Below are 21,718 nucleotides of genomic sequence, written 5' to 3'. Positions count from 1 at the left end.
GTGCTTTAAAACAAAACAACAAACAAAAGAAATGCAGATGAATCCCATGGAGAGCAGGAAGCAGTGCAGTATCTTCAGATATCCCTTTGTTCTCTCTGGGATTTCGTGCTCTGCCCCAAACTGAGAGTGCAAATCACAGGCAGGGGAAAATGTGCCATTTACAAAGTCAGCAACAGAAACAATCCTAGGAGCTACAGGGATAATTATGGGTTAATTTCCCTTCAACATACCACTTAGTACTTTGGTTAAAGGGCATAACCTTCACAAAAGAGCAAAAGAAACAGGTTTCACACCATCTTTCTCTATTGGTGGTACCAACCAGCTGCATCATTTCTTTAGAAACATTTTATCCATATTTAACATATTTCCTCTTAATGAAATGCAGTTGCACTTTAAATTGCAGAGGAGTTTACTCTGCTTTCCCTCCAGCCAAACTGCGGATTCCTGCTGCTTCCCAGCTCACCTGGCATTGCCAGCGCTCGCTGTGTGCCTTACCTGCCTCGGGGCCACCACGCACCCTGTTCTTCATGGTGAAAAAGGGGATCCTCTTCGTTTTAAATCCCTCATCGCTCCTGTGGGCCAAACAAAACAGGGACTCGTGGGAGAAAGATCTTGGAGAGGTGCTGAGGGAAGAGCTTGACCCCACTCACAGCTCCCACAGGATCCCACCTGCTCTGGAGAGATGGGATTGAAACCTGATGTGCAATCAGACTCCAACACTTGTCCAGCCCAGCGGTTTTCTCCTGGCAAATCAACAGAGCTCCTCAGGGCAGCGCTCCCAGCTCCCAGGGCGGGAGCACTTGACCCCCAGCTTTATGGGTGTCAGGGTTAAGTGGTTGTCAAACAGCAAATTGAAGGAGTTTCACCAGAAGCGCTGCAGAACTGACCTGCTGCCACTGCCCGCCCTCCCCGGGGAGTCTGGGACAAGATGACCCACCAGCATGACTCTGAAAATGCACTGGGACATTCACAAAGTGGCAATTTGTCTTTTGCAGCTGACACTGAAACTCCCAAGGACTCCCAAAACTGTGCTGGACAGGCACCCAAATGAGAAGATATCAGCATGACACAATTCAGTTTTGGAGATGATAAAGGACCTTTAACTCTCTATGTTAAACATCCCCATTGGAAGTTCTAAACAGAAGAACATCACTCTTTTATTGGACAACCTTATTAACATCAGTCTTAGAATCACAGAATCCTTTAGGCTGGAAATCTTCTCTATGAGCTTGCAGCCGGTTATACTTCCATTTAAAAAACAAAGACTTTTCATTTTTTCCAAAACAATACTCCCACACTAACTAATAACTGCAGTCCAGCCAGATGGCTTATGGTTAAGATATGCTCCCCACAAATTTGTATTTGTAGTGATGAACCACACACTGGGCTGAAGGAATTCCTACATGCTCAGAAATTAAACTGCCATTATCAATAATCCATCCACTTAAAAAATGATACAGTGTGCTAAATGCCCAAAGAATCAGCAAAGGATAATTCATCACTGTCACAGACACACAATATACTTGGGGACATGGTATGTGGGTATCAATGCCTTCCATGCAGGTGATTAATTCTCTCCTGACACCCTTTGTGCCACACGAGGGATCGGGCTTGCTGTTATTCCTTCAGCTTTTGTTTTCTTAGCCAAAACTTGAAAGAAACACTTACTTCCCAAGCTGGTTTTTTGAAAGATCCAGCGACTTAAGCTGTTTGCAATTCCACTTATCCTGCGAAGGCAACGTAACTAACTGATTTCCCAGCAGCTTCAGGGACACCAAAGCCTAGGAGAGGAATAGCCTGGAGTTAGAGAGCACCAAACACACAGAAAGAGCCTTTTAAGCGTGGCTATTAAATAACAGAAACACGAAGAAAGTACATTTTATTCATCAGAACATCCTGTCCGTGCTGCCCAGCATGCAAACATTTCCTCCTTGTCCCCAGCAAGCTCTGCACGGAGCAGCACCACTCACTCCGGGGAGATTATTGCTCCACTTGCTGACAGATGCACTTGGAAACAGCCCATGCAAGAGGACATCTTACTTTTCAGTGAGGAAACCTTTCCAAGTGGAAAAGAACAGTCTGATTTACCAACACAGGATGCCACGTATGGATTACGTATATATGTAATAAATGCGTGTGTCTGTACAGAGTGGGCTTACACCTGCAGTCCATGCACAAAATCAAGGTGCAAAACATGAGCCACTTCGCACAAGGAAAAGTTTTGATTGCTTTTTTATGACATTTCTATTAAAATGGACAGGATTTATATTCACTCTCCAAGATTTATACAAGTTACACGTCTCCTTTTTATTTTTTTCCCCCCTCTCAGCAGAGACATGAATTTTAAAAACAACTGAAGCTGATTGATACCATACAGTTAACACCACACAGATAGGACTCAGCTGGAAATACCATGTTAAACATAAGATCTCCCTTGAATTTAACTGAAATATATTAAAAAAAAAACCCAAAACAGTTCCCATTCAGATTTGTAAAGTTTATGCTCTTCCATCTGCCCTTAATAACGCTGAGGCTCAAACTTCCATTTTCATTTGGCCGAAAATCCCATTTTCCACTGAAAAACAGTGTTGTCTGTAGAGTTTCCAACCAGGTTTATCCAGCAAGACCCCCCCCTACCACCATGAAAAACTGAGATAAAGCAGAATGTCAGCTGAATTATCTCCTGCCAGAAGTACAGCAATATTAATGAATTATACCCCATGGAAATCATGTTTTACCAGCAGAGACTTCAGCGTCAAGTGTGTTAAATGTTTTATGTGCTCCACGTTAATATAAAAGGTTTATGCCCCTTTTCATCGAGCAGGATTAACAGTGTATCACGAAGCCAGTTTGTTGGCCCTCCTCCCCTTTTCTTAGATTGGAAAAATATGAGGTGTCCATGTGACATAAGCGATGGACAACCAGCAGCGGCTGGAACGGGAATTACCGTGCAAAACGCTCCCTCTAGTGATGGGCAGAGGCAGAATTGGGCTTTGCTGGCACCTGGGGAAGGCGAAGGGAATACAGAAGTGCAGACAGAGCGAGCTGCTGAAGGAAAGGGGAAACTGAAAAACTGAAAACTGAATCCTGCCAGACAATGCTTTTACCATCATTTGTGCTCCCCTGGAAGGAGGGCACAGCCTGCCCTTGGCTCCTGGCGTGGGGCTCTCTCCAAGTGTCAGCACGGGGCTGAGCAAGGAGAATGCCTCAGACTTCTCCCCAAAACACCCCTGGGCAGGGGGGGGGGGATGAGACGGAGCCTGCATGCCCCAGAATTAGCACAAACTGTGTTCTCTGGGGTCTAACTGGGGGGTTCTTTTTCAGTCACTGTGTCTTTGTCCCCCCAAGGCCACTCTCCAGGGAGCTGAGAGCTTCTCTCCAGTGGTTCTGTGCATGGGGGGAAAATTAGTGACTGTCAGCTAGCTGTGGTTCCTCATAGCTGACAAACTCTGGAGATCTCTCTTGTCCTTTTAAATCACCTCCTCTCTCTAATTTCTCCATTTTTACTGCCTTTCAGTGTGAGAATAGGGGCCTCCAGAAGGGACACAATGGCACTAGCACACAAACTTCCTTCAAAGCTGCTGCCACAGCATGCAAAGGGGTGTGAGATGGCACCTGAGTGAAGGGACTGCAGCATCCCAATTAAGGTTCCTCAGTCAGGTCATGATGGGGGAAAGCTGACCAGAGTCCAACCTGAATTATTCCACCCAGAAGAGGCCAGGAGGAGCAAACTAGGGAGAAGCAAACAAGTCTAGAGAACTAAGTCATGGCTTGGTTGGTTCCTTTAGAAGGCAACAGCCAGGAAAGCTGAGGACGTTTCTGTTTCTCTTAACATCACATTTCTGGAGTACACATGGTATTAAGGACTGAGCTGGTCCCAGTCTTGAGATTGCTCTGCAAACCATGCAAAGGCCAGTGATAAACTACACTGCAGCTACAGTGACAAATGACTGTCCCACAACATGTGCCCTCAAGTCACAGGCCTCCTCTGCTGCCTGCCTTTCCCAGGGAGAAGAGAGTTCACTGCTGTTCCTACATAAAAATAATACATTATCTGTAGGAACACTTCACTTCCCATTTCCCCCCCCTTCCCTTCCCACATTTGCTTCTGGAAAGGGCTGGAGCATGAGCACAGCCCTGTTCACCCACACAAACTCTACAATCAAGGAGCAGCCCAAGCCAGGGCTCCTCCAGGCATGGGGTTTCACCTTCTATTTGCTCATCACACTCTGGCCCTCAGAAAATACTTGATATTTATTTCTTTTATGAATAAAATACTGAAGAGATATGGATAAGAACTGATGCTATTTAGAACAGTCAAGGCTCACTAACTTTGAAAACAGCAGCAAAGACTGCATTGAGCTCTCCCCTGTACTGGTGCCTTTGCACCCCTCAGCACCCTCTGAGCAGCAGCACCCAAAAATTGTGTCCTGGAAGCACCACCTCATGTTTAATATCTGCCATGGTGGCTCCCACCCCCTGGGCTGGCTCTCAATGCATTCACAAAAACCAAGTTTTGGAGACAATAGTCCATAGGATTGGTTCTGTTTCAGGAGAAATGCCAGCTGGAAACAAACAGGCACCAGAGAGCAAAGCCAAATGTGCAGGGATCACTGAAAAGAACTGAAGGAATTCAACCCTCTTGTTCCAGCACGAGTAAAAGGCACTTTTGCAGCAGATCCTGACATCAGGACTGGACATGGATATGAGCCATCACTTCTGCATCCTTCCCACAGAGCCCAGCAAGGAAAAGCTTGGAGTTTCTGCACCTCTGTTTCTCTCTCCACAACCCTGAATTTCACAATCTTGCAGGAAAGCTTGGAGGAAACCCCAAGTTCTGCTTGGTTTCACATCAATACCATGTGAAAGCAGAAATTCTGAAGAATTTTGACATAAACCCATGGATCTATGCTGTTCCTTTCACAGGAAAGAAATTTTTAATCTTTAAGATTACAGAGGTCCCAAGCAGCATTGTTTAGGACATTCAAATATGCCATTTTCAGCACAGCAAGACTAACTCCTAATTACACAACACTTTTTTCAAGAAAAAACACAGCTATTTGTGAGTGCACTTGAGTACATCAATATTTCAATGGCTGGAGCTTGGAGCTACAATGCAGGGCTTGTCTTCCAAACTGTGCTCCCAAATTCTGCAAACCACAGACATCCAGAGAGCTCTCAGAAGACCTGTGTCAGAAACTAGATATAGCTCAGTGGATGAGGGCCTGAATGTGGCGATTCAGGGGGTGACAGCCTGCTCAGGGGCTCTGTGCAATTGCACCAGTTCAAACCAGCACGTGGGCTCCGACCTTAACCACGCAGCCAGTCTGAGGTCTGAGCCAGTAGCAGGAAAAATAATGTGAGAACTATGAAGAAATGACACTTACCTCGAGCTGGAAGAGTCCTGATGGAACTTCTTTCAGTGAATTCTCAGAAAAATCCACTTCCCTCAGGTGATTTTTCCAGAACACAGTCAATGCATCAGGTAGGAATTCCAGTGCGTTTCTAGATGCTTTACAACATTTCTGGAAAACATAAAAAGCCCCACACTTACAGAGCAGTAATCATCTCTTCAAATAATGCGGTAGATAATCTGTCACATGTAAAAAGCTTTAATAAATTAATTCTAGGTGGTCTCTTTAGATATCTTGATCTAGATAAATTATTGGGCATGCAGGCACACAGCGTTTGCTGAGGAGATGCACTAAAATTTCAAATTCCTTGGTGGGTGAAAAGCGTTCTAAAAATTATTTTGAAAATCACCCTCCCCCATTTGCTTTTCAACCATGAACAAACACTTCCCCAAAGGATACTGTAAAAATGTCCTTTCCCCTGCTGCCCCTGTAAAAATGAGGAATAAAGTCACAGTGATGGGTGTGCATACAGATGTCCTGGTTTGCCATGGGTTTGGGCAAAGTTTCCTCTGATGAAAGTTTGGTGTTTTGTAAAATGTTCTTAACAACGTTTCTGCTCAGAGGAACTACAGAGAAAATTAACACACCCATGTAAGACACACTTCTAAAACTTTTCTACCAATACCATCAACACGGTGAGAACATGGTGGAGCCTCAGCAAGACTGGATCTGAAACCCATAAACCAAATTTGGCAGGGCCACTCCTACAAAACAGCTTTTAAGCATCTAAGAGCTTTTTAAATATCACAGTCAATTTTTTTTTTTTTTTTTTTTTTGCATTGTTTCAACAGCTTTTTCAGCCTCTGACTTTGTCAGCACAGCTCAACTTACCAGGGGGCAGGCCCAGGGATCTGGAAACACTTTCAGCTGATTCCTGGAAACATTCAGTAGGTTTAGGGACTTGAAGCAGTACAGAAAAACCGTTGGAAGTTCCACCAACCTGTTGTCAGAGACATCAAACTCCTGCAGCTTCCTTAAACCAATCCAATTAGTTGCTGGAAAACATGAAACATTGTAGCCTTGGTATAATCAAGAGACCTTTAAAGCCATTTAAGCCATTATTTTAACTTTTTTGAGTTCTTCCCTATGGCTCAGCCTTGAAATGCAAGCCAAACACTGGACTGTACGTACTGTTTTCCTCGTCAAACAACTTCTCCATATAGTTTTTGGAAGCGATGAGTTTTTTAAGGTTTTTAAGATGTAGGAATCCAGTAGGGAGAGTGGAGAGCCGGTTGCTGGATACATCGACCTCAAGTAACCTGTGAGTCCAGAACAATCTCAGTCAGGCACCAGGAAAACAACAGCAAAGCCTCCTGTTGCCACAGACATCTGTTATACCAGGACAGCTTCAGTTCTGAATGAAAATGGCTGAAATGCGCCTCACAAGGCGAAGCATAAAACCCTAATTAGAAAATTAACACTTCAAGGGAGCAGAGAGAGACAGCAGATAGACAGCAGATCGAATCATTGGTATCAGCCTGTACATGTCACTCTGAGCCAGCTTAGAGGAATGGGGCTCACCAGAGCTGGAGAAAAGCACAGGCAACATGGGACAGTGCAGGAATAAAAGTCCCCACAACAAACTTGGAAACGCTGAGAATGCAGAGGTGCAAATCCTAAGTTAAACCTTGCAGCAGACAGAAAACAGACCTTGTACAAATGATCTCATCAGAGGACTGCACACTGGGCAACTCTGTCAGCTGATTGTCAGCCAGGCTGAGCTTCCGCAGGTTTATCAGCCCCCATGGGATCACGGACGGGAGGGACACCAGGCAGTTGGCAGAGAGGTCAAGCTCAGTTATCTGACAGGAGATATCAATCAGCCAGTCTAGATCCACCCAGGGCAGCTTGAGGTTTGACCAGTTCACACACAAAGCCTGCACGTGTCAAAGAGAGAAGAGAAAACCGCATGAGTGAAATCCCAGTTGCTCTCAGCCTGTGCTACACCACTGGGAATCTGGCAGAGCAGAGTACAGGCCATAAACATTTTGCTCTTTCCCATTTTTCTCACTTTCCAATCTGCTTCTAGGAATTAAACTGACTCAGAGATGAAATCATGCCCGGATATCAGCAGCCCCTGCTGTATCTGCTCCATGATTTCACTCAAAAGACCATGAGCAAGCCCAAACAGGGGAGCTGGACTTCTTCACCAGCCAAATTATTCTGGGTCCAGGTTGGACAGAAGAAAGTGTGAACACACAGCGGTCATCAATGCAAGGAAACAACCCAAGGCTCCATTTTCAAGATCACCTCATTGCATTCCAATCCTTGTCCTGAAATGCACATTTTAAAAATTATATTCCCAAAACGTTTTCATAAACTTGTTGGTTTTGACATAACTCATCCCAAAACCAGCCTCAATGGTAAGATTGTTGATTCTCCACCAGGAGGCAGCAAGAACCCGACAGCAAATTTAATTTGCTTTCCAATGCCCAGTATTTAGCTCTTTGGACTTTTAACCCCAAATTTAGAATTAAAAAGAACGCATTTGGGGAAGGGAGAGAAAGACAAGGGAAACAAAGGCCTGTCTCAAATGTTTATTTGAGACTCAGAACTGGCCACGTAGATCAGACAGTTCAAATGTTTGGGAGAATAGAACAAAGGGTAAGTACAAACAGATGCACTTTTTAGATATTGACAGTAGTTGTCCTTAGTGTAGACACTGTGCTTTTCAGTGTAGACTGAGTGTAGACGAGTGTAGACTCGTGATGCCTCAGGACAGCCCTGCAAATATGAATGGAAATATTATGCCCATTGTGCCACTGGGGAAACCAAGGCAGAGAGCTCCAGCTGTTTGTTTAAAGCTACATGCACTGCCATGCCACAAGGCACCCCTGCAAATCACAGCAAGCCAGCAGCAACAAGAAATCAAATTAAGCAGAGTCTGCGCTGCTACTGCAAAGGGCACAGCACCCAATGGGAGCTGCACTGCAAAGCTTTCACTGTCACACCAAACACATCCTGCTTTACTGCCAGATTTCCCAAGCCTGCATATTTAACAGCTTCCTGCTTAGAAACTCTTGTTTTAAATTCAGCAGACAGTTCCCTGAACTTTTCTCTCACCTGTAACATGTACCACAAATCCCTTGGCTTGGGAAAAAAGCACTTGTCCTGGAGTACACCAACCAATACAATACAACCTCACAGCCTTCTTTCAGGGGGTGCAAGCAGGACCTTGTGTCTGTGCTGCTCCTCTTTGCAGACTGATAACCCATCCCCATTTTGCATTTAGACTGCTGTGTATCATTGCCCTCAAGAACGCAGAGGCAAGGCCTCGGGGTATTTAATGTGATAAGGAGATAGCTGCAGAATGCAGATAATGATTTCTCACACCACAGGCAGGATTGTGAAATCCAGCACCTGCTATCAGTGCTGCGGGTTGGTGTCCTGTATCCAAGGCAGCTTTTTGAATCCCAGGAATCAATGCCCTCCTTCCCATCCAGAGACAAGGACTGACAGTGTCTCTGCAAACTGGAGGACCTGCCAAACCCCTCTACCTGACTCAGGTATCAGTAACCAGGTACCAGTTAGGGGTTTGGCTGGCTCAGGACTCTGCAGTGAAAATGTTAATTAAGTGAAAGAAATCCTGACAGCAGTGCCACAAAGAGAGGGGATTTATTCCCCAGCTCATACTTAATCTGCACTATTTTTTTTCCCAGAAAAGCTGCTTCTCTGATGCCAAAGGTCTGTGATGCCAAACTCACAGAGCTCAGCCCAACCCTTCTTCATCTGGGGCTGGTGGTGAACTCTGTGCTAAACCAGGGACAGAGTTCAGAGGATGTTAGCTCAGGGCTGACTGCAGGCAGCTCCCTGCTCTTCAGAAGGCCAAAGAAAACCTCTCTAGACTCCCCTCTCCTGCCAAAGGAAGAATTTCTCAATACAAGCCCTGAAGACTAAACTGAAATCTTCTACTGCAGCAATGCCAGGGGATGCACTGAGGCAAAGGACTGGAAATTGTGCAGGAGCAAGAAACCCCACTGCTCTTGGGCAAAGGATCGACTATAAACATGAAAAATATTTACTTAAATCTGAGGCTGTCTGGTAAGGTGATTAAGAAAGGCTGTTGTTCATTTCTCCTACACGACGTGACGTGCTCCATCAGAACCTCGCTCCTGCTGCATGTGGGATAATCTGAGGACAAGGATCTGCTTCCTCCATCAACAACCCGGCTCTGAATGTTGTGTGGGACTGCTGCAGAGCTCAGTGCTGATGGTGATGTAAGTGAGATTACCAGGATAAAAAAATGAGAGGAGGATCCCACACACACACATTTGTATGCTTGAATATAAAATTATCGATAAAATATCTCCTAGGGAAAATACAGCAGACAAAGCTCTTCTCTGGAAGAGATTTTTTTTTTTTTTTTAAAATTTTTCCTGCAATGGAAAAATTAAATTTATCTCACACTGTACACACTGTAAAGTTACATTTATCTCCCTGCTGAATACATCTATTGAAGTCTGGAATCTGTGCCCAGCCACTTCACTGCAAAGGCTCTCTTTGGCATTTGTTACCTGTTCCTGTAAAAAGGGACCACTTCCTCTCTTTAATAAAACTGTGGTTTGCTGTGGGTATAAATTCATGCCAGGAAAGAACAAAAAAAAGGAGAAACAGATATTAGAAAAATGAGATGTAACTCCTCTTGCCTGAGAAAGGGCAGCTCTGCTCGGGCTGTCTGGAAGGTGTGGCAGCCAAAACCAGCTCTCAGGCACATTTCATGCATAGCTCTGCATTCACTACTGTGAAATCGATTGGAGCTCAGCTGTGCTCAAGTGTTTCCACTCAGAGATAGCACAGAAGGGACAAAGCCTCTTGAAGTTCTGGGCTCACTCTGGAACGATCAGTGCTTGGTTTGCCCTCCCTGTCCAAGGGGAGAACTCTCTGAGATCCAGCTGGCTGCCACACACGTCCCAGTCTCCACACAACTCAGTTTTGCTTCCTCCCAGTGCAAAATCCATCTCAGGATGAACCCTCTGAGACAAGAAGAAAGCGCCGAGCCAATTTGTCTGCAGTCGCCGCAAAGTTGTTTTTTAAGAAGTTATCAGAGTGTGCGAGTGTCACTTCCCAAAGATCTGAGCTCTGCAGACAAACCAGGACAGATCCTCCCGAATCTGTCCCAGTCTGCCAAAATGAATTCAAAGAGAAAGCATTAATAAGTAAACATATTAAAAATAAACAGCTACTAGGAGAATCAAGGTCAAGTTTCTGCGTTTTTTCCTCTGTTGTTGTTTTTTTTTCTTTTCTTTCTTTCTTTCTTTTCAAACCAGGCCCTTCTGGCAATTAGCTGATGTCTGAAGACTGCTCTCTTCTTCTTCACTCAGGGTGTGACAACAGCAAAGCTGAGTCATTTTTACAGCAGCTAAGTTAAATATTGCCAGCAAATTCACATGGAAAACAGACCTCTTGCCTGTGATTCAAACATTTATTCCAAGTTTATTCAAGCTGAATTATCCAGTTGGATTTTTTTTTTCTTCTGAAAGACATTTTATCAACTCTTGCCCGCATCTAGAATTAAGATTCCTTTTGTTTATCTGTAAACAAAATTAAGAGTAGCACGTGGAGGGCTCTAAATCTACTGACTGAATTTAAAGAAGTCAAGCTCACTTACGTAGTCTAACACTCAGGGTATCAAGAAGAACCCAATGAGAGGATTCTGGCAGGCAAACAGAGAATGGAGAAGTTTGTAAAGCTACTAAAACCTCTCTCCTTATTTTCACTTAACACCAAAGCAGAACCAACAGCCTGCAATGCCACAAGCTGAGCAGACAGACACTCAACTGGATTGATTAGGGAACATCTTTTCACTGCAAAATTTTTGTGACCTGACGAAAACTGTAAGCACTGAAAGCTCAGGGATCTGATGCTCCTATTCAGTGTGGGTTAAACTACGTGTTGAGGGGAAAAACTGAAAAATGCCTAATAATAAATTGCTGTCAGTATAAATTATACAAAACACTGTGTGCTTCCCTGTAAAGTAGTAACAACACCAGTGTGAGACACTTTTTTACTGCTGACGATCTGAAGTAGGAAAGATAGCCAGCAGATCATTGGCTTGCTCATGCTCCTTGCTAACAAAAAGCCACTCAAGCCCATTTTCACCTGAACTGTCTGACACAGCAGGGTTCCCACGCTCAGCCCTGTTCCATACCAACACTTGGGGACACCACAGAGTTCGTGGCATCACCCTGCAACCAGGGCCACAACAGAAACCTGGAGGAAGTGATGACCCTGGGGACACAGAGGAAATCTGTGCTAGAAGCAGCCCAGCTTCTCCTCTGAAAGACTTTGAGCCCAAAGTCGGTGTTTCCTCTGCCCAGCACGCCCTGGCTCACACGGTGGTGATTAAATTGCCCCCCAGAAGCTGTTGCTGTGTCTTGCAGAGTGATGCCATTTAAAGCCTTGATGTTTTACACCCTGTGATTCAGCATCAAAGCCACTTGCACGGTTTTCTAAAAGGGCAGCAAACCACAAGGCTCACAGCTGAGGAGAGGAATCAGCAGCCACACGGCATGCAAAGACAATTATCAGTTATTAACATGATGCCCCCTTAAAACAACATCTCCTCAGGCAGATAAATGGTTACTTACTGTTTTTGCTGGAGCACTACCTGGTAGTGGGGTTGTCTCAATGAAATACTTCCTCAGAAGATGTTTGCTGGATTCAGGACTGTCCATCAGGATGTAGGAACAAAAGAAAGCTCCATTTCGCAACAAAAACACGGCTACGTCTTCATTCCCTTCGGAGAAAAGCAGATTGTTTGCTCCCTTCACCTCATGTAAATGAACCAGCAAGGACAGAAACAGAAATCCTGGGAAATAACCACTTCTGAAAAAAACTGTGGGGGTGTTCAAAAAGGAAACTGAACTGTGTAAAGGCTGTTTCCTCCAGTGGCAGGACTCAGTTTGGTCAAACTGAGACAGCAAAGACACTGTGCAAAAGTGCTGGCCCAGGCTCTTTCTTTCTTCTCTTTTTTCCCATCATATTAGACTATACACACAGCTGTGCTTTGAAGTGTAAATTATTCAGCCTAAATCAAGCATGTGTGCCAGAGTGTCCATAACAATAATGCTTTTACTTGCAAGGATTCTGGTTTTTAAGGGTCTTTTCCCAAGGAGTTTATAGAGGAAAGTTCAGCCTCTCAGTATTTACAGTAATCTAACTTCACAAGGCCCTGACTCCAATCTGGCTGAGCAGAAAGATTCAGAGCCAATTTTATTTTAATTCATCCTGCTGGAAATCCAACTCCAGGCAAGCCATGGATACCATCCTGCGTGTGAACAGCTCAGCCATGTCTTTGAGGAGCTGGCAGAAAAGGGGCAGAATGTGGAAGCATGCAAATACACACCTGCCTTTATAGCAGCGTAGAGGGGCAGGCGGATGAGGACGGGGAATTCGTTCTTCCTGACTGCACAGCTCTCGGGGTCAGCGCTGTAGGCACGGATCAGGAGCTTGACAATGTCCAAATGGCCCTGCTGGCAGGCTATGGCCAGCATCCAGTTCAGGAGCTGCTGGCAAGTGTTAGGACCTACCAAAAACATATAAAATGTGGCTTCGTTCATGCCAGCAGGCTGTGATGTGAGAGGAATACCCACAGACAACGGCTGTGCAAAGGGGTTTGGGACAGGGTGATGCTCCTGAGGACAAAAGGAACAGGTCACCCTGCAAAAGTGGGTCAGAGAAGGGTGCTAAGCTGGTCAGGCACTGAGTTTTCAGCTTTGCTTAACTGTTCTCCTTTACCCACCCAGCTAATGGGTGAAATTTTTGGTCTGTCCCTGACCTAAGCATAAGGCAGCAACAGTTCTGCTGAAACACCAGCAGATAAATGAACATCTGACTCCAAACAGGGATGATCAGGACTGTCTCTGCATCCAGATCCAAACAGACATTAGATCCAAACACCCAAGACTGGCCACTTCTTCCAAGTTCATGAGAGGGCATACAAAGAATGGGGAAAACCAGATGAGTTTTCGTGTTATTGGATAAATAAAACAAAAATAAATGCTTCAGTCAACAAAACCAGAATTGTTTTAGCTTGTTTTTGCTGCAATCTGAAGTCTCCCATAAAAGCTTTCATTTCCCCTTCAAATATTTCATTTCAGGTCAACTCTTTACTATTAATTCATAGTAAAATCAGACAAATGTCATCTAAGGCTAAAAACTAAAACACCATGTTCTGATTTCTGCATGAATTTGCTGATGTTTTAGTCATTCTCAAACTGCTTTTTTTTTCCCAGAAACAATGTTTTCCTGTAGAACTCCACTTTCCTCTAGGTGTGCCTAATTCTGGGCACATAACTAAATGCCCAGGACAGAATTATTTCTGCTAACAATAAGCAATCCCCAAATCTTCCCTGATTCCCTGTACTACTGCCATATACTTTACAAATCCACATCCTCTCTGAAACACTTACAGGAACATCCACGACCCCAAGTTTAACATGTCAAGGCTTTTTTGCAGCTTATCCATGTGGAAATTACATCTCTCTTTGCATTCTTAACAACTCCAACAAACCCCTCACCCTCCTGCTGCAGAAAATGGGCTCCACTTAAGCTGTGAGCCACAAGTAGTTCTCACTGTTCCAGGGAGAATCACTGCAGTGCAACAGCCAAATTGCAAATTTATGCAATTTATACCTAAGCCCTGTGATTGGTTTCTGTGTAACTTCCCAAGAAAACAGTTGGAAGGTCCTGCAGAAAGATTTCTGGAAGCTGCTGTTTGTGCAGAGCTCCTCCCCTGACCCCCCCGAAGCAAGAGTTGGAGGGAATTTGGTCACTTCTGAACTGAGCTAAGTTTCCAGAAACTACTTAAGTCACTTTTCATTACTCAGTGCATTATATTAACATAATTTCATTTTTGCTACTGGGTTACTCAGCTTCCTTTCAGGCTGAAGGGAATATTGCATTTAATTGAATCCCCCAAACTGGAACATTTATTTTGCTTACCAGTGCTCTAATAGGACACCAAATAAGCAAGTTTCCCAACAGGTTATTCCCGTTCTAAGTGAGGCCATTGGCAACTATTTAGTCCCAGTGAGGAGCTAGAGCTATATTCAGGTTAAATATTGCAGAAGCCAGCTTAGCTCTTGTGTTACTGCAGTGTCTGAGGTCAAGGATTTGCCCCAGATGTTCTGCAGGACCTCTGGACCCCAAATGCATGGAAGGCCTCAGGGAGAAGGAGCTGCCAAGCTCACAGAACATTGAAGGAGCTACAGGAACCCAAACACAGCTCCTCGTCCTGAGTCAGAGTTGTGCTCTGCCCCCTGCCCCCACTGCTGCCTTAGGAATTATGTCCGAGTCAAAAAATGTCTCTGTTCCAAAATAATTAAAACAAATTAAAATAAGTAAAATATAACGATTATTCTAAAGAAGGAATTCCCCTGAAAGTCAAAACCAAATGTCAAGCAGAGACCCAACTGGGTGTCAGCTGTGCACCCGAAGTGTCTCTGGCCAGTCAGGCCACTCACTGCCAGCACCACTGAGATCGCTGGATCAGCAGTGGGATGATGATGCTGCATCCTGAAAATCCCCTAATTTCACTGTAGTGTCTGGGATGTTACCCAGCTGTGAGGCCTGACAGGAACGAACTGTCTCAATGGCATCTCCCTCCACTTCCAGTTTGCAAACATGGAATATTTTTATGAATGTGTTTCTCTTCCCTGGGGAGGAAAAGTTTTCTTCAAGCACGGCAGAGATCTGATCCTGCCCCGCACTTTCCCATGGCTAAACCCCTCCCCTTCCAAGGAATGCGAAAAACCCCAAATGCCTGCTTGGAGCTGTTAGCACACAGCTCCTGAAAAACTGGAGGAGAGGCAGGGTCAGCCCAGGGCTTACCACGCAGGGAATCCAGCAGCTCTTTCACGATGTCCTTGTGCCCAAAATACGCCGCCACCACGGCTGCATTGTCATCGTTGGGCTCTGTTGGTAACACCACCAACGCTTCCTTCAGCAGGTACCTCACCGCCTGCAGATCTCCATATGCTGCTGCAATGCCTAAAAGCTGACACTGGTGAAGGAAACACAGCAGAAGAAACTCTCTGTTCAGGGCAGCAGGCAGAGAAAGAACCGTTTCTAGAGCTGGATGGGTTTATTTGTGCCCACGCCAATGCATGTCCACTGTCGCTGTGGTTAACTGGGAATGTCATAAACACTGGTGGCCATTGTGATCATTGTCGATAAATGTATTATGTTAATTTGTAGGGGTTTGTATGATAGTTTTTTTGTATGGTTTTTCACGTAAGTGCCTGAGGCACAGAATGGTGAGTATAAAAGCATTTTTCATGGACCAACAGAAAAAGCATTTGCACAGCTCAGCTGCAAAATGCAGTATTACCTGTTTTGGAGATGGCCAAAATGACTGGACTTGACATGCAGGGACCCTCCCAAAACACTCACATCAGCTTTGTGCAAAGAGCAGGCTTAAAAGGAGGGCTCTGAAGGCAGAGCAGTGCAGAAGCTGGCACAGAGTTTGTGATAAAATTCCACACACAGGCAGCAAAATCTTCTCGGGGGCCATCAACCGTCTTTGCACTGATGGGGGAATACTTTTTTGTTTTTTTTGGTTTTTTTGCTAAGTCTATAGACTGCTTCCTTTTTACAGGGAAAAATGCATTTCCCTGTTTTGGTGACCACAGCAGCAGCAGCCCTCCTCACACAGCCTCCTGTTCCTACACACACTCCTCCCTGTGGTCTGTCCCACGTTCCTGATTTGTTTTTTCAAGGGCAAACTATGTCCCTGAGAACGTTTCTGCAGATCCCCACACAACCGAATGGATTTTCTCCACGAGAAAATGACAGAAGACAGCAGCACCTTGAAATTCTGCCATCTTTGCCAATAAAATCCGAGAGAGAGCAGCAACCCAACCCAACCTTTTCCACCTGCAGTGCAGTCTCTTCACAGGACAACCTAATCAACTCTTGGGCCTTGCTGGTGTCCCCAGCTTTGTAGGCATCCTGGATGCTTTCTGTCACAGGGGTCTGGATGACGGAGACGTCGCCACTCGTGGACTGTTTGCCACCCATGTCCACAGTTCCTGCAGGAAAAACGGGAAAGAGAAGTCAGGGAGAAGTACCTGCTCGTTGCTGATGCACAACTGCAACGCCAGTGAATCCTGGGAATGAAAGAAGCTGGTGATATTCAGTGGAATATTTACTTTTTGCAATTAAAAAAAAAAAAAAAAAAAAAGAGCCTGATAAAAGAAAGTGATAAAATGTGAAAGTGCTTCCCAACAGGGACATGAAACTGAGAGGGACAGTGAGTTCCCCAATGGCTCCCAGAGGTGGTTTCCAAAGGAAGGTGTGGAAACTCACACACATGGACACATGAACCCTTCATCTGCCTGGCACACTCCTCCTGCTGCTGAGGAGCAATTGCACGGGACTGGCACCTGCAGGAATTCTGACAAAACCAGGAATCTGAAAGGCAAATCTGGTATTACTGGCCTTGCTTTAGTCACACTTCACTCCTGACAACAGCCTGATAAAATCCCATTGTCCTCCAGCATTTTCAACCAGAGTTTTAGGCACCTCTACGAGTGTGAAAGAAAAGAAATTGGAAATATTGACTCTGAAAAAAAAAAAAAAAAAAAAAAAAGTAAAAGGATATTTTGCAAGATGCCCAGTGTCACCTTAATCAATTCTGGAGAATCTCCTAGACCAGACTTTCTTTTCCTAAATGGTTTTGGGAGCCAAAAAGCTTTTAAGTGTCAGAGATTAAAAGACTAAGTCATTAGAGAAGATGCTTTGGTGGGTGGCTAATGAGGCAGGCAGGAAGTCTCACACCCAACCACTCCCCAGCTACCAGTACAGGGAAAGCTGCATTAAAGTCACTGAAATACAAGATGTTTTCAGGTCCACTCCTGAACAACAAGCAAGACAGAGGAAAAAAGCATTTGAAAACAAAGTGATTTTTTTCCTGCTAAAACTTTATGAATTATTTTTGCTTATTTGCAACTTGTTAAATAAGGCACTTAAGCCCACAGTTCTTCGCGTGTATTAACAAGGATTTTTTTTTTTAAGTAGTCACATATGTCACTATGCAGGGCCTAGTTTAATGCAGCCTGGAAAGAGAAGTAAATTCGGAGCAATCTCTAACTGTCAGTAAATATCTTTGAATAATGCAGTCTGAATCACCAGTAGGTTCTGACTAACACTCCTCATCAATTATTTACACTCGAAGCTCAAATCACTCAGACATTGGAGATGGCTCCAGAGGTTCGTGCCATTAGAATTGTGCCCTCACCAATAACCTTTCCCAGATGATGCACAACGTGTGAAGGACAAGGAGCAGAAATCAAGGCCCATGAAAGTGGGATTAAATTACAGCACAATAAACAGCATCTCAGAGTTCATGGTAATGGGTGTAGTGCTTCCATAATTCTGCAATTTTAGGGAATACATGGGAAAATAAATTCTTCGTGCATTCAGTTCACTCTTTTAAAGCAGACCACACACCTATAAGGGATCACTAAGAATATCACTCCTGATTTAATTTTCATTTTCATGGTCACCGAAGATTGGGAAAAAAAAATATTCTTAGGCAAGTATGTTTAAAGGATGATGGAAGGGAGAGCTTTAAAGCAAAGTAATTCTCCAGTCAAAACAACTCAGAACTGGACTAAGAAAATTTAAGAAGTACAGATCCAAGCAAACACTGCAGTTACTGGAACAAGCAGCCTCCTCACCCTGTGATGAAATCCTGAACATAGAGAGAAGCTGTGGAATTCCCCTTGGAGGGAAAAAAGCCTCACACTGGAGATACAAAACAGCTGGAAAGCTCCTCAGCTTCCTGCTCAAGGAGCCCAGCACACCAGGGCTGACAGAGCAGAGCAACTTCAATTTGCTTCCTACAAATTGCAGAAAGGAGGGACAAATTTTACTCAGTTCCATCCCCAATCCTGATTTTGGGGACCATCACTCAAGGCCCACATCTGCAGCCATTCCAGATGTAAAAGCACAGCCTTTCTGCCGAGGCATTGAGCAGGACCATCTCTCTTTGACTTTAGATCGTGGGAGGGTGGAGATACATGAATCTCATGGTCAGAGATTCATCAGATCCTGGTGTCACATCCCTCTCAAGCAGAGAGGTCTCCAGCCAGCCTCCCCCACACAGAACTCTCCTTAAAGGAGAATTTTCCACCTCTCCCGCTGGAGCTGCCCCACTCAAACCAGCACAAGCAGGGTCACAGGGTTTTAACTGAGGGAAGGAGGAACTCTGCCTACTTGACCCTAATCCCAAAACCACTTCTAGGTTTTTCCAAATGACTGCTTCACAAAACAACTCAGCCAACTTGTTGGGCTTCCCCTTACATTTTTGGCCCCCTCACAATTTCTGAAGTCCTCTGTAGTGCAATGGCTGAGTCACAGCCCCTGGTGCCACGAGCACTGGAAGAACATGGGCTGGCCATGAGTTAGGTGTACAATCTTGGGATTTCCAGGAATTGGAAGGTCACAGCTGGCTCCATGGAGTTTATTCCCAGAAGAGTCTTGAATATAGTCATTTTAGTCCTTAAACTCAATTTCAGTCTTGTTTTAAGCAAATATTTACTGATCTAATCAAAATTGCTCCGTTTCGAACATCCGAACGTCCATCAAGTAGAATTCAATATATTTCACTGAGTGTAAGGAATCTGGGCAATTCTACTGTTTGAAAGCAATATTTTTATATTAAATATTCTTAGCAGCAAGAAAATGTTACCCATCTCTTAAATTTCTTACACCAAAACTTCCTTCTATGATTCCATTCTGCAGAGTAAATTGAACTCCTGCTTAAGGCCTGAGGGAAGAAGCTGCCAAAGTTCTCCAGCAAAATTAGTCCTTGTGACTATCAACTGAAAGCCTGAAAAGAGCTAATCTGGTGAGATACAGATAAAAAAGTCTGCCCTCATCCAACAGCTGTACTCACATGGTGCTGTCAGATTTTAGTAGAGCTTTCAGAGGTTGAATTGAGAGAAGATTGGCTACCTGTTCCCAAATTTCCAAAAAACACAAATGCCATCCAAGGCAAAGATAAGCATCTCACCAACAAAATTATCCAGTTCACAGAAGACTTCCTGGTGACATAGAAAATGATATATTGGCTTCTGAAATACAGGGGCAAATTAAGAACCAGCATCTTCTATAAGCTTAATTTATACTCACCAGTGGGGGGGAAATAAATGAGGAAAACTACATTTTACTGACTAAACACTCTTATTTCTGCAAGATGCATGACTGACCTATCATCAGCAGTGGCATTCATGTAGGCTGGGAATAAAGTTTTGCCAATACATGCAGCAGCCATTTTTAGCAGCAATCTGGGCTGAAATCCAAAGAAATCCTGCTCTGCTTTTAACCTCACATGTGTCCTGCTCCTTGCCTGAGCTCTCCACGGCTTTCCTGTCAGGGTCACCTCACCCATACCCAGCCTGGAGCAATGTGATAGGAGAGCAATACTGGAGCTCAATAACACTGAACCTCTGTTTTTGGACCTGATTGTGCAACACGTTGAGCATTTCAGCTGGGATGCAGCAAAGTGCTTTTAATTCTTAGATTTTATGGATTCAGGAACCGGCCCCTGCACTTTGCACAACAGGGTCTGTGTTACTGCACAATGCACATTGCTGTGTGCAAACCAGCTCAGCAAGGGATGATAGCCCAGCAGGACTTCTTGGATATTCCTGTACTATCCCAGAACCTTTACGCACCCAGTGCCATCTTTTTTAGTTTCTGCTTTATTGCGCACACACCTGGGCAGTTCCTGTGCTGGCACAGGTTCCTCTGGGCTGCCCCAAAGCACCAAAAAGCAGATAAATTAGGTCTATTTGAATTGAGGGTGTTTCTTTTCTCTAACACCTTTGAATATCTATGAAAATAAAGTCGTGGAGTTTACTCTCCAATGTGCAATCTCTACATCTCTGCATCATATTTGTTTAACTTCCCCATAGATCCACAGCTTCTTTGCTTTGCTTGCTTTCTGCTAAAAAAGCAAACCCAGGGCTGTTTGTGAGGAGAAAGGGGGAGGCATCTGCTGACACTAAAAATGCATCCATCATCTATTCCTCACACCACTTAACAGCCTCTACAAAAAAACCCCTAACTTTGGAATTATTTCTCTCTTGATTTCAATGATTTATACCTTGGAAATACCTTCTAAGTTTGGCTTTGCCGTAACAACCCTTTAAAAAAGCTAAGGGCAAGACTAATTTTCTTTTAAAAATGATCCCAATGAAACCAGAGGTTATGAATAAAAAAGCAGTTATTTTATTGCCATTAAAAGGGCATAAGGTATCACTTTTAATGTGCAACAGACTGCTGACCCAGCTCAGAAAAACAAAATAAAAATAACCCTTTTTAGTAATAAAGACTACCATGAGAATTTTAGGGTCATGTGTAGTTAGACCCTGTCACAGGCCTTATTATTACAGCAGGTGGAAAAAAAACCCTCTAAAATTTCTAAACTGACAGTATGCCATTAGTACAAGGGGAGGGTTTGCAGGTCAGTGCTGTGAATCAGCAAACAGCTGCATAACAAAGCAGCACAATGCACAGATGATTATTGTCTTTATAGCCCAAATCACTGCATCTCTGACACAAAAACTCACAAGAGTCTGTAAATGCTACATTAGGCCCTGCTATAACCAGCAGTTCTTTGGCAGACTAGGTAGGATGTTTTTATTTAGCAGAGAAAGATATAAATTAGATACTTTACCCAGGATAAATCAGGAAGCTAACCTCCTCCAAAAAACAGAATTGCAACAATAATACAACTTGAAAACCGGTACTGACCTTGTCATAATGTGCGCAGGTATTTCCAGAGTGGGGAGCAAATCGAGCTGCTGCTCTAACACAGCATCCCATCCAGCGATGCCCAGTTCAGCTGTTAATCCCTGGGACTGATAACCACCCACCTCTGCTCCAGCACCAGCAGCTCCTGCAGTGGCCACTGGATGGAATGGCTGTCTGGCTGCTCCTTTGTCTGAATGAACTACCACGGTTTAGCCTTGACAGATATTTTCATCCCCATGTCCCATTACAGCGAAATCCAAGCCTCCTGTGCAGAGGATGAGGGGATGGGGGTGGGCAGGGAGCCTCTCTGGGCTGAGCTCAGACATTAATTCCTCAACAGCACCAGATGGCTACAGCTAACCTTCACCAGCTTTATCTTTTGCCATTTTGACTTCTGAGCGCTGCCACAGCACGGATTAAAAAATGGGACAGGGATGAGGTTGAAGATGTGCAGAGTATTTAAAGCCAGCACCTCCAAACACTCCCAAACTCACCGGTGTCACTGAACATTTTTTAATACTACTCCACAAAAACTCTGCCCA

At 44.4% G+C, this 21,718-nt stretch overlaps 1 protein-coding gene across 5 annotated transcripts in view; it reads right to left on the bottom strand.

Annotated features, from left to right (window-relative positions):
* Positions 1-21,718, bottom strand: part of LRRK1 (leucine rich repeat kinase 1) — a 73,051-nt gene that overhangs the window by 37,777 nt on the left and 13,556 nt on the right. For 3 of the 5 annotated variants that reach the window (XM_040077371.2, XM_040077375.1, XM_040077373.2), the window contains 10 exons: positions 16,281-16,444; positions 15,246-15,417; positions 12,760-12,939; positions 12,002-12,150; positions 7,065-7,291; positions 6,546-6,673; positions 6,246-6,409; positions 5,388-5,525; positions 1,669-1,781; positions 496-572 (listed from right to left, as the gene is read on the bottom strand). In XM_040077371.2, the coding sequence (XP_039933305.1) occupies positions 496-572; positions 1,669-1,781; positions 5,388-5,525; positions 6,246-6,409; positions 6,546-6,673; positions 7,065-7,291; positions 12,002-12,150; positions 12,760-12,939; positions 15,246-15,417; positions 16,281-16,444 (1,512 nt within the window). Of the gene's footprint in view, positions 1-495; positions 573-1,668; positions 1,782-5,387; positions 5,526-6,245; positions 6,410-6,545; positions 6,674-7,064; positions 7,292-12,001; positions 12,151-12,759; positions 12,940-15,245; positions 15,418-16,280; positions 16,445-16,721; positions 16,827-21,176; positions 21,285-21,718 lie in introns of those variants that run through there. The other 2 variants (XM_040077374.2, XM_040077372.2) reach the window with 2 other exon arrangements.

The sequence above is a fragment of the Hirundo rustica genome, chromosome 13, assembly GCF_015227805.2.
Source record: "Hirundo rustica isolate bHirRus1 chromosome 13, bHirRus1.pri.v3, whole genome shotgun sequence".
Lineage (NCBI taxonomy): Eukaryota > Metazoa > Chordata > Aves > Passeriformes > Hirundinidae > Hirundo > Hirundo rustica.
The sequence above is the reverse complement of the archived record's forward strand: the minus strand, read 5'-3'. Positions and strand labels throughout refer to the sequence as shown.